This window comes from Cupressus sempervirens, chromosome 10 (assembly GCF_028749045.1).
Source record: "Cupressus sempervirens isolate cs-2001-9-10 chromosome 10, ASM2874904v1, whole genome shotgun sequence".
In the NCBI taxonomy this organism is placed as follows: Eukaryota; Viridiplantae; Streptophyta; class Pinopsida; order Cupressales; family Cupressaceae; genus Cupressus; species Cupressus sempervirens.
The window spans coordinates 500,332,635-500,345,863 of NC_143127.1; the positions used below are offsets into that span (position 1 = coordinate 500,332,635).

The 13,229-nt window shown below is 32.1% G+C and overlaps 1 protein-coding gene across 1 annotated transcript; it reads left to right on the plus strand.

The window, feature by feature from the left end:
- The first annotated feature begins 6,350 nt into the window (after window positions 1-6,350).
- Window positions 6,351-7,134, plus strand: LOC149534854 (uncharacterized). Its single transcript, XM_089805552.1, has one exon. The coding sequence runs from the start codon at window positions 6,471-6,473 to the stop codon at window positions 6,942-6,944; it is 474 nt and encodes a 157-aa protein (XP_089661678.1). The 5' UTR covers window positions 6,351-6,470; the 3' UTR covers window positions 6,945-7,134.
- The last annotated feature ends 6,095 nt before the right edge of the window (window positions 7,135-13,229 follow it).

Consider the following 13,229-nt stretch of genomic DNA (forward strand, 5'->3'; position numbering starts at 1 on the left):
TTTGGAATAGGGGAAGTTTACGGGTTTTATGGAGAAGCTTAAAGGTAGCAACCCTTCTATTATCCATCAATTCATTAAAACCTAGAAGGATGGGAGCATTCTGGTGGGTAATTAGAGAATGGAGGTTACTGAGGATGTCATTGTGGAAGCTACGAGCCTTGACATAGAGGGAATCAATTTTTACAAAGACAAGCTTTCAGATTGAGCAGTGGAAGATCTTGCAGAAATAGAAAAAGATTAGAATAAGTTGGTTAAAATTGGTAGTTCCTGTTTTAGCCCTGGCTCTATATCTTGCCCCTGCAGGTTTGTCATGTTCATTGTTATTGAATACTTAACTTTGGATGTCCACTTTAATAAGGTATTTGGGTACCATTTTATGCTGGTAAACCATTTTAGGCATAGGGTTAGGATTAATCTTCCCTTCTACCTCAGATAGTCATTGGGTAATATGATATTAGCTATTCAGAATGATCTTGAGGGTGACCATGCTTGTCATGAGGGTTTAATGGTGTTGGTTATGAACCTCCTCAAATAAAAAAAAGTGGATAGACCCCATTATAGTAAGAAAAATCTAGAATGTGAGACTAAGGGGAGTGAATAGGATGAGGGCGTTGATGAGGATACAGAGGATGAGGTTGCTGAGATTGAGATTAAGAAGAGAAAAAGCTTGTGCCTAGAAGCTTATTTGGGAAGAAAAAGAAGATTAAGGAGGCTGATTCTGATGGATACAAATTTTGAAGAGGAGTTGGAAGAGGGGAATGGGAAAAGTGGCATTGTTGGTAGGGTTTCTAAAAAAAGGGGAAGAATATGGACAGGGTTTCAAGCATACCTTTTGATAATGAACGTTTGATTAAGAGGATGGAGCAAAAGGGAAAAATGTGTTTTTTCAAGGGAAGGTGGATGGTAAAGGGCTTGAGGAGATTGATTATGAAAGAGACAATGTTGGCGGGGATGAGGATGACCTTACTCATAACAAGGTCAATGAAGACCAGGGTTTTTTGAAAGGGATCTTTGGTAACCCGAGGCTTATGAAGAAGGACATTGGTAGTTTGCAGTAGCAAATGTAGGACATTTTGAGAGAATTTGACTAGCTCAACAAAACTACTAAAGGGGAGAGAACTCTGAGAGAATATATTGATAAACTTTATGAGGTGATTGGTAACACTGAAACATATCTTATGAAACATATTCCACCCCTGGAAGCCAAGAACAGAGCTTTGGATTAGTTGATTAAAGATTTCCAAAAAAATTTGGATGGTCTGGATAACAGAGTGGTTAATATGGAGAAGACAGTTAAGAAACTAGTTGATCAATATTGTTCTATTTTGAAGACTGTGGTAGACAACATTAATACTCTACTGAATAAATTTGAACAAGGAAAAGGTCAAGGCTCCAAGAAAGTGAAAAATGACCAGGGACCTAGCAAGCGCACTAGGGCCAACTCAAAAAAGACAGAGGGTGTCAAAGCCAAAGAAATGGATGACTTGAAGGCCTCTACAAAAAACATGAATATCCTTGCAGACTAGGCAACGGATTTACTGAAGACCCTGTAGCTGGTTTTGTGTCTTTTTGTTATCTTTTCCTACTGGTTATTTTTGGCTACTTGTTTAGCTAGTTTTGCACTTTGGTGTTGATGCACAGTTCCTCTGGGGTTTTCAACTTTTGTTATCTTGCTCCTATGTAAAAGGTTTTGGGTCCTTTAAAACCTGTTTTTACTTAATCAAAACTATATGGTTTTAAAAATTCACATTATCATAATTAGTCATTAAGTAATGCAACTAGGTTTCATAGACTTCTAAATAGAGAGAAAATCATTTCTAAATCACAATCATCTTTCATCATGTCTTGTCTTCCACTTGTCACATTCTTGTTAATTGACAAGGATATGATCTTTGATAGAATTTTGTACAAGTCAATCGAATTATTTTTCTTATCAAACAAAAAATAATTGATTTTTCAATTCATAGATCATATGGACATGTGCAGGATCATGGTGGGTCAAACTATGGTCTTAAGTGCCAATTAAAAATTAGGACATCAATGTTAGTCAACTTGATGTGAAATCTTAAACTAGTTAAGAATCTTATATAAAAAATGTTTAAGAATATAATTTTTAGTAAATCGAATTTAGTTTCTAAAATATTAGCCCTTTTTTTGATAAAATAACAATAACTTAATTGGTCAAAATTTGGGATTTCAATGCAAAAGTACAATTTTTTTTAAAGAAAAACCAAAGAAGTAGGTGTATGTTTGACCACCTTAATCAAAATCAAATGATAATTTTTTTTTAAAGATTCTAGATATAAGAAGTAGACTCGTACCCAAATGTGATGCATATTTTTTTGTAATTTTATTCCAAGGAAATAATTAATTTTGAATTTTCTACAACATTATTTGGAATAAAAAAACTCTTGCGTCTGACCACCTTAACTCATTCAAAACTATACAAAATTAGGATTTGTTTTTGCTTTCCTCATAGTAGGTAAATCATAGAATGTGGCACATCTTTCACATTTTGAGAAGGTTATACCATTTAAAAGGTATAACTTTTTTTCAATATGTACGTAAATCAACACTTTGTTAGTAACTTCATTAGAAAATAAGTAATAATTACTTAATGAAGTCATAATTTGACAACAATTATATTGATGGAAAGATGATAATTTCCTTAATAAACCCTTTTTATTTCATCAAATTCATATGAAAAGTTATTTGTTTTCATATTGCCACTTTTTGGCCCATCTTTATCTTTCACATACCCATAAACAAACAAAAGGGAAGAGGAGTGGGGGTACATTTTCAAATTATGATTGTTTTGGAGAGGAAGATGTTGAAGAGGAGGGTGATCCAGTAGGATTTGGGAAGGAGTTTACAACGAGTGATTTGTTTGTCCCCTTCTTTGATGCATTCAAAGTTTTCTGTTGGGATATGTGTTTGTGAAGTTCCTTGGGCCTCTAGGGCTTACTATGGGAGGGTAATTATTCCTTTGACTTACTTGGGCCACTTTCTTCCTTGTCAAAATGTTTGGTTCCCTATTTGAGTAGATTTTTCTAGCTGTGTGCCCTTTGTTGTGGGTTCCCCTTCTCTTTGGATGTGTGCTCATAATGGGGAAGGATTGGTTCAAACCCACTTCATGGGGATGTCTTTCTTGTGCTAGGTCTTGCACTCAGAGGGGTTTTCCCCCAAGGCTTCATCTAATTTTGATGATGGTGTGGGAGCTTCTAGTCCTTGTTGGCTTCTTGATATTTTCAAAGGTTATGGGTCTGACAATGTGGGCTCTTCTACTTCTTGTGTCCAGTTTCCAAAAACCCATTGGATGTGTTTGTGGTGAATGAATTACAAAGTTTGAGTGGGGAGCTGTATTTATGGCTCTCAATCTCCTCTTTATGTGGTTTATGTTTCTTCTGACACAACTAGGCTCAAGTCTTGGCTGGGGATTTTACTAGACTATAATAGTTACATGGTGTATTTTGGTGAGAGGATTCTCCCAGGATTTTAGCACTTGTTTTTTTTTTCCCCTTTTGCACTCATATGTGGTTATTGGAATAGGGTTGGGAAAAAGCCCACAGATGCTTTGGGGTTTTCACCTAGATCTCTACCCACAAATTTTGTTTTGCTGTGGGTAATATTTCACTTGCAAAAGGGTTTACTCCCTTAGTTTTTGAGGTAAATTTTTTTGGGCTTTGGTGGTGGATGACAAATATTGCACTTTGGGACTGTGATGGGGTCTCTACCTAGATTTTTTACCAGGTCTTAAGGTTGGCTTGGGGTACTCTCTACATGGTTGTGGTTGGGGGGATGGTGTTTGTTTGTCCGAGTTTTGTCCCTAGACAAAATATTGTGATCTTTGGTTTTGGTTTCCTAATGTTGGTTGGTGAAGATGTGTGGTTTGGCTCTACTCTTGGGGGGTTCACTCAACACCATATTATTTGGCAAGCATTTGTTTCTTTGAATGGTTGTTACCCTATTTGGGGGAGAGTAAACAGAAGCTAGCAAAAGGTTTGTTTCCTTTTGTTGTTGATGTGAACTACTCTAGTTGGATTTGGAAGCAACTCCCTGGGGATGCTACTGTTGGGATGAGAGGTATTGTGGCATTTTCCAAGCTTCTCTAATGTGTTGTTGGAAGGTGATGACTCTCCTTACGAGAGTGTAGGAGTGGTTGAAAGGATTGTATTTGACTTTCATGTTGAGTGGCATCTCCCTTATGCTTACACATAAGAGTTATTTTTCTTTTCCTAGATGCCAAATGATTGATGCTAGTTTTCAAGGGCTCGTCTTGGATTGGTGTTTTTGGGTAATTAGGGCAGACAATTTTGGGGCTTCTCCCAACTTTGTGGTTGAGTCTAGTGCTCAGATAGTTAGGAAGGGGGTTTTCTTTTTTTGGCTCTTCCTTTTCGTGTACCTCTTCACTATTCCTATTGAGATGGGCCTCTTTTCTATGGAGGTAGAAAGGGGATGTGTAGCTGGGAGGTAGATCTCTTTGGAGATTTTTTCTTTCACCATCGGGGAATTTTTCTCTCCTCAAGGTTGTTCAAGGTCCAAAAATGGAAATGTTTGGATTATTTTTTTGGTCATGTATAAGATGGCTCTATTATCCTTTGTTTATCTTATGTGCACTTTTTGGCACCTACATTGTAATTGGTCTATCATGACCTTGTGTTATTTTGCTAACCCTTGTTGGTCATCTCCATTTCTTTCTTGTTGCAAAGGGCCAAACCCCTTACCAGCTGCAAAACAAAAGAGAATTCTCATAATTATTTCTTAAAAGTGTTTATATATATCATTTCTTAAAAGATATAATTTTAAAAACCTTGAATGACTATTTAAATTTATCAATACATTAAGGAAAAAAAAATCAATAGTAGCATCATCAATTTCATTTTTAAATTTAGTTAATAAATTATTTATGATATAGTTATAATTATGTATTCATGTGTATATTTGAGCCTATACACATAGTATTTCTTGTAATTAACTCTATGTTTAGTACTTATTCTTATGTTTGTGTACATGCAACCTATCTAATTAACTAATTTATATGATTTGATCATTAATTCAATCTTTATTTTTTAACTTACTAATACAATCATTATTCATAATCAAATTTTGTCATACATCAACAAATCTAACTCTTTGACTCATTTAACCTATAAAATTATTTTCACAACTTCAATCTCTATTCTTTTAATTGCACAATCAAAAGCAAATTTCTAACTAACTAACTCCACTTTCCATATGAAACTATTCCTTTCACTCAAACTCTATTTAAATAATGAATTCAATGACTTCGAATTTGTACTATCTTTTCAAAATATCTTTCAAAATCATTGATTATTATAACTATAAGATATAGCCACATTAAAACATATAACTATATCTCAAAAAAGAAAGAAAAACATAAAATTTGATTTCAAAGCAAATACTAAAAATTATTTTATTATAACTAAAAATAATATAATATGATCACTGTGGTGTGACATTCACCTACATTATCTCAAGTTATTTAAAATTCCGACCAATATGACACTACGCCTAAATTATTCATGTCTAAATAATTCAGGCCTAAATTTAACAGATTTGAAATCTTTTTGTTTAGATTTTATACAAAACAATATATAGCTACATGTCAAGGAGAACGACATTTGTGATCTTTTCCTTTATAAAATATATAGCTAAATATTTTGCATTTTGAAAAAAAATTGACATTCATTTACATGTCAGAAAAATAAAATAGAAATAGACTAAATATAATTAAAATCGTGACCTCACACTTATGCGATGATGAAAATCAGAAAATTATGAAATTATGAATAAGGGCTTTGAGAAATCTCTCGACTTATTATATATATATATAAGCTAATTAATTTTCAAACAAATTATTATCATCCAGTCAATGTGGCACACCATACCTTTCAAATAAAAGTGAAGGTTATAAATGAAAACTCACAAAGAAAAATTAAAAAATGTAATGAATCTCAGCGTCCATGCTGAGTCATTACAAACGTCCGTGTCACGAAGCAATTGTTATTTCCATACGGAAGTTGGAGATGTTTTAATAACGTATGCACCTACCCTCATCTTCCACGTGGACGTTCCTGCCGTGTAAGTTATGACTGTATCAATACTAGGAAGCTTCCTTTGTCTATTATTCGGAATGCTGGCAAAGTTAGTCTGTTTTTGTTGAAGGCACTGGCCAATGGATGGACACGCCTTTTTCATATTAATGATAGTGGGCATTGCAATCTTGTAGATAATAATTGAACAAAGTACAAAATGAGCTTCTATCATTAGCTTCAAGCAGCTTCCTCCCACCTTCCTTAGGCTATTCTTAGCCACTTAAACATTCGGTACACAATAGATTCTTTCCATTGAAATATTATTTAGTAGCAGAGAGACTGATAGAGGACTACCAAGGTCTAGAGTAGTTGATAGTTCTCAAGTTTCCAAAATAGGAGAAGCATATATCAAAAATGTCTTCAATATTGCATGTTAATGACTCTGTCATTGAGGATAATTGGTATTACAGTTGTCTCTTCAGTCCTAAGAAAAACACCAATAGTGAAGCAGTTTTTATTGAGAGTTTATGTGATAATGACAATGCTAGAAAATATCATGACATTGCTGATGATGAAAAGCCCAATCATCCCATTGCAGGGAGTAAGCAAATATTGAGAGAAGAAAGTGGTATTAGTACCAGTCCATTTTCCAAGTCAAGAGAATCCAGTTCAGCTAAGGTTTATAAGGAATATGGAGAAGAGGAGGTTGAATGTTTTGCAAGTATGTTTAGAGCATTGGATGAAGATGGTGATGGAAGAGTTAGTACAGATGAGATAGTGAGGTTTTTGGAGAGATTAAATCTGGAAATACCAAAGGAGGAAGTGAAATTGGCTGTGAGATCAGTGTCTGCATTTGTCTCAACACTTACCAAGAATAAATACCCATAAACAATCCTTCTTGATTTCACTTCACATTTTCAAACTTGAGATTTTATGGTTTGTAGCCAAGAGGATTGTTATTTTCTTGAGTCTATTCAAAATAGCTTCTCTGTTCTATTGTTCTTTATCTGTCCCTTGCTAACACTTCTTGATTGTTCAAAGGCTCACCAATTTAACTTGCGATGCTTTGTTTATTTCAGTTCTGGTTTGCTTATTTCTTATCCACATGATGCATGAATTCATTGTATGATACTATTATTGCCTAAGGTGGTGGCTGCGGCCATGGATATTTATGGAATGAACTCAACTATGAGCTTTTGTAACTTTTGTGCTTTTGTGCTTTACTGAAGGTTGTTTAATAGTGCTCAGTGCCCTAACACTAAACTGTCCGCAACTAATTCATTTTTCTTTTTTTGTAAAGTGACTTAAGCCTGATTTCTTTGTATGTCCCCTTCTGTCCAATGGGCTTCCCGCTGCATACTTAACCCTACCAATGACCAGTGTTTAGTGCACCACTAGAACAAATAAAAGCTCGTCTTATTAATGGTATGGAGTGGACATAGAAGCTCCCGAATTAGGATTAAAAAAGTATGAGTTGACACTTGACTCCTATTAAATATTCAATTTTAAACACATTAACCTACAAATTATGTAAGTTAATACATTAAATTATTAATTTGAACAAATTGTAAAGGAATCTTTAGATTAATGACACAAGTTAAAAAAGATGACTTGATTCCTATCAAATATTCATAAAAAGTAATGTAAGGGAACGTTGAACAGAATACAAGTTAAAAAATGTGATTCAAATCTTATCAAATCTTTCCCAGTTTAAACTGATTAGAGGGTTGTTCTCTTAAATGTTACACAAATATGATGATCTCAAAATATTCTCAAGTATTCCACTCAAATTCTCCTCTCTCATTTTTTTTATGGTTATATGATTCCTCTAATTCCTTCTATGCTCATATGACTTCACATCCTTTGTATAATTAATCCACCAAAATATAATGAGGGATAACATATTCTAATTGAGGAATCAAATGGAAAATACAAAACGTATTCTAAATTTTATATTCTTATTCCAGCAACCAAACAGGTATTGAGTATGTAAAACAACACATTCAAAGTATAAATAGAACATTGTAGATATCAATTTGATTAAGTGGTTCATCAGTTTGACAAATTGATTTTATTAATTATAATGTCTCTGTTGTTTAAAAATTTCAAGTCATAATCATCAAAACTGATATATTTGGAAGCATTTTTTTTCAATATAATTTATAATTTTTTAAAATATCATAATATAGAACTTGGTAACAAAGAATAATAAATCAATTTCAGAAGAAGTGTAAATGGTAAGACAATTTTTTATTGTCATTTTGGCACAAGAGCCAAACTAGAGCATCACTTTTAGAGTTGACACCTGCCAATTGCATTTCTCTGGAAGCTTTTTGGGTATATCTTGGAATCATGGAGATCCAATCCTTTTTGTGTATATCTTGTAGTCATGGAATTCCAACAACATTTGATTTTGGGAGACTCTTGATTTCCTCTAAGATATTTACTATTAATATTTCTTAATAGAAATATCAATAAAAAATTATTTTTCAAAATTTTGTAACATTTTCTTTTGATATTTTTGAATGAGTTTAAAACTATATATACATTGACCTCATAAAATCAGTGGGTTACAATAATACTCCATCTTTTCATCTTTTAAAAAACATTGTGATAATTTTTCACCTTGTCCCTTTTCACAATAGGTAGGGACTCTTGCTCTAGCATAGCTCTTATTTCAATAGCTTCATTGTTTCATAGAGAAACATTGCATGATTCATATTCTAATTATAATATGATTTTGTTAATTTTGTGGAAGAACTTATCTCTTTGACTGTGTTTTGGTAGAATTTTTTTAATGAAATCAAAATTGGTCATTTAAATAGAAAAATAGGCAACAACATAGTTAATTATGCATGCATAAATATAAATAATTAAAAGATTACTAAACAGAGAAAACTTTTCATACATGACATTTAGAATAGTTAAAGAATACTAAAAACACACATATATTTTAAAGCAATTAAAAAATACTAAACATAATAGCAAATAATTGTCTGAAATTTTATTGGAGCCACTCAAGCCTACACATAAGCTTACATGAAAAATAATGACAAAATTTGTCAGGATTGGTAACCAAAATTTGTCTTGAAACTATTACAGTCATAGGGCCTCCAAAAACATTGTCGGCAGACATCATTAGCAAATCCTATACATTTTACGAACCGGTACTGCTTACTTAGATACTTGATAAATTTTAGATCTTCACAAAATGTATTGACAATGCAGCTCTCTTAACCTCTTTGTGATCGCAATACCCGCCTCTTAAAACCAAAAACTCATGAACCTTAGAGCTGAGATATTACGACAACGGACAGAAGATGTAAACTCGTTCAAGATCTGTTTCAGTGCATGAGCACTTTCACATCTATTTCTCTCTTCCAACATCTCCGTTATGCATACCTTCGCCACATTCCGGCATGCTGTGGTGGCATGCTTATCTTTCATCACAGAAAGCATCACATTCATCACTTCCTTTTCCTCAAATATTATATCACTACGTCTGCCCTCCTCTTCATTTGGAACGGCTTTCGATCCCACCAGACCGCAAGACAGAAACTCGGATGATCTGTCGAATATTCCCCGAGAAGCGACGACATTGGATGATGTTTTGAATTCATGGAAAAGCAGCTGCTTGCATATCTCCACTGCATCTTTCCCTTTTCCCCCTTTCAAGACGCTCGTTATGTATCTCTCCGCGTTTTCCCTGCTTCTTCTACCGCCATTCTTGTCTTTGACCAGAGGGACCATTCGTTTCATCATCCTTTCCTCGTACATCACATTCTCAAGCTTCTCGGCCAATTCTGCTGAAACTCTCAGTCCCAACGAAGAGAGCGCATCTAGAATTTGGGCTCCTTGGCCAACGCTCCAACAGGCTTCTTGCAAATATTGCGTGCATTTCTTCACCACATCGTCACCATCCGTCGATTCAGAAGCGGCACAGAGGACGGCCAGGCACTGCTCAACATTGTCAAACTTTGCAGGATCGCCATTCATGAATTCGTCACCAGATTCTTCCATTGCATACAAAATACAACCCTGAAACAGATAAAATTATATTATAATTAAAGCATACACAAACAAATTGAAGTAAACAGAGGTATTTAAACGAAGCCGTGAAGCTTACCCTTAAAAATTAAGATTAAAAATAGACACACACAAAATAGAAAATCTAAATTAAGAAACGAAAATAGAAAGATATCAATAGTGCAATGTACACATTACTCTAGTTCTATTTAATTAATATATAAATATAAAATAAAAACTGCACTTTAAAATTAAATAAAAAGATAAAAATATTAAATAAAATAATTCAAAGATAAAAATATTAAATAAAAAAATTAAAAGATAAAAAAATAGATTAAAATACTAAATAAAATGATTAAATTGATAAAATTAAAAAAGAATGATAACAATAGTACTCTCACACTATTTTAATTTACATATAAATATAAAATAGAGACCCAGTTTAAAAATACAAAACATCTAAATAATTAGATTAAAAAAAAACAATAATATAAGATATAAATATGTAACAAAGAGTGAACTTTATAAATGCAAAAAAAGAAAAAAAGAAAAAAAAAAGATTTAAACATTATATATATATATATTCATGATTTTTTAAAAATGGTTAGCCCAATCAAAATCTTAATTTTAAAAATTAACCTATAAATTATCTATAATATTGTAAAAAAAAATAGACACAAGAATAACAAGTTACTTCTTAATTAACATATAATTATTTAAAAATATTAAAAATAAAAAATTAAATTAAAAAAAAATTAATGATAACAGTAGTGTGATAAAAACAAACAAATTACTCTTCATTATTTAATTAATATAAAAACATTAAAATGAAAATATAAATTTAAATATAGAAAAATGTTCAAAATTAAATAAATAATAATAATAAAATAATACATTAGACAAATTACTCTATACTATTTAAATAACATAAAAAATTATAAATATAGAAATTATTATTTCTAATTGAATAAAACTAAAGAATAGTTTTTCATTTTGACAAAGTAGTGCCATTGTATTTATCTATACTTAGATCTCTAAAATAATTATAAATTTAAATAAAAAGTTAAAAATAGTAAATTAATCATTAAAAAATTTAAAACTTATTAGCTTCCAAATATTTTATTTATTTATTATTAGTTCTCCCCATAAGTTTTTTGTTTTTACAAACTCTTCTAACCACATGCCATCTTCATTGCCTATCAAGTGCAAACTCAAAATGGCAATCATGGCTTCCCTTCAAAGGTAACATTTGCAAAAGAAAAAGGTACGATGGAAGTGTGTTCTTGTCTTCTTTTGAAGTTGATTGTGCCTTCTTATTGCAACATTTTAGACCACATTTGGTGGTCCTTCTCTTATCACAAGGATGTTAGAGAGATTGAGGAGTAGAAAATAACTGCATCAATGTTTACTAAACAATCAATCATAATTCCTTTGGCTGTCTTCCTGAACATGGTTACAGATTAAGTCTGTGAATTCCCTCCTAAAATTGAAGTATTTCTCCTTCATAAGATTTGAGGTTTTTCCCCTATCACTAGACCATTGATTATATAGTCAAATTTTAGCTTTAAAATCATAAAGAAATTCAAAGAATAAATATCAGTCTCTTTGGATACTTAACATTCGTAGGTGTTAGGTCTCCCTTATGCCTTGAATCTTTGGTGATGGATTTTTTTTCCTTATCGGTGTGTTTGATTCACTACTTTAGATTAATACAAACATTTAAAGACTACTTTATGATTTTTATTTTGGTTGAAAAAAATTAGTTTATTTATGCTTCATTTTAATTTATTAAAAAAATATAATATGATTCCATTTTTTCATTGTAGAGTAAAGAAAGAGACAAGCCACTCACTCCCACCTTATCTCGGAGAAAAGCAAAAGAGGCTCACCAAGGTCGTCATGGTAAACTTTAAATCGGGTATGTGTTTGTGCATCTTTGATAATGAAAGCTTTTGATTGTTCAAATCATTTTCTATCAATGCCAGTCACATAGTTATAATTTATCTTCAGCATTGTCATTATTTTTAAAACATTCTTTAATCGTTTCCATAGATTAGTAGGGTCACATTAGCTGGCAAATATTAGAGTTGACACATTCAAGGGTTCCCATATTACTCTTCTCCTAAATCACTATACATCCTTGGAAATGGTAATCTTGTTGAAAAATTTACAGCTAAGTATTTAAAACCTAGACATGTCATTATTCTTTTTCATATTATCACTCTCCTTATACTCACAAGACAAGTATTTACATTGTTTCTTGTGGATTTGATGACTCAAAATGGCTTAGATATTTAAGAAAAGATCACAAACTCATATTGTTAGTTGCCAAATAATTGTAAGGAATATCAAAGAACAACTAAAAAAGCCTCTAAAGATGCATTAAGGAATATCAGATACAACAACACTATTTATGAGAAATCAAAATATCATATTGTTAATATTAATATTTATTCAAGAGTCACAAAGATTCTAAGGAAGATAAGATTGTACAAATATTATTACAGCTCATACATATATTGTTTTACTATATTCTTACGTAGTAAGAGACATCCATAAGAATTTAGCAAAATCCCTTATCTAGATATTAGATTAAACTTAACACACACACACGCATGCGAATATGGGGATTTTTGACCCAAGGAAATTGTTATCAATTATCATGTTTGTAAACTAAATATTGTCACTACCTAAATCTACTTAGGTTACGATTCTAGCCAAGACAAATCTCTTGCAAGGGAAGAGTAGTCTCAAATCCAAAAATTCTATTCTAGGGACATCAAACAATAGTTTTTATTCATTGTGACAATTACTTTCTATTATTTTGACAACAACTGATCTTTTGGAATATTCTAATGGTTGGATATGATTGATCAAGAGTAAAAGGGATGAAAACAACCACATGTATGTCTTCAATCATAATTCATGTGGTTTCTAGAGATTGGCTTGATAATTACAATCATAATTGTCCAATTCTGTCATAGTGATAAATTGTGATTATTTGGTCCTAAACTCAAGACATTATATGCCCAAATTCCTTTATGGGATTTAATATGGTTTATATTAGTATTTTTCACGCTTCCAACATGATGGGTGGATGCTTCATGTTCTCCTAGAGATCTAATCACACAATCCTCTATCAAACTA

Excerpts from the sequence above, each read along its gene's own strand:
- LOC149534854 (XM_089805552.1), top strand. The coding sequence starts at position 6,471 with ATGTCTTCAATATTGCATGTTAATGACTCTGTCATTGAGGATAATTGG.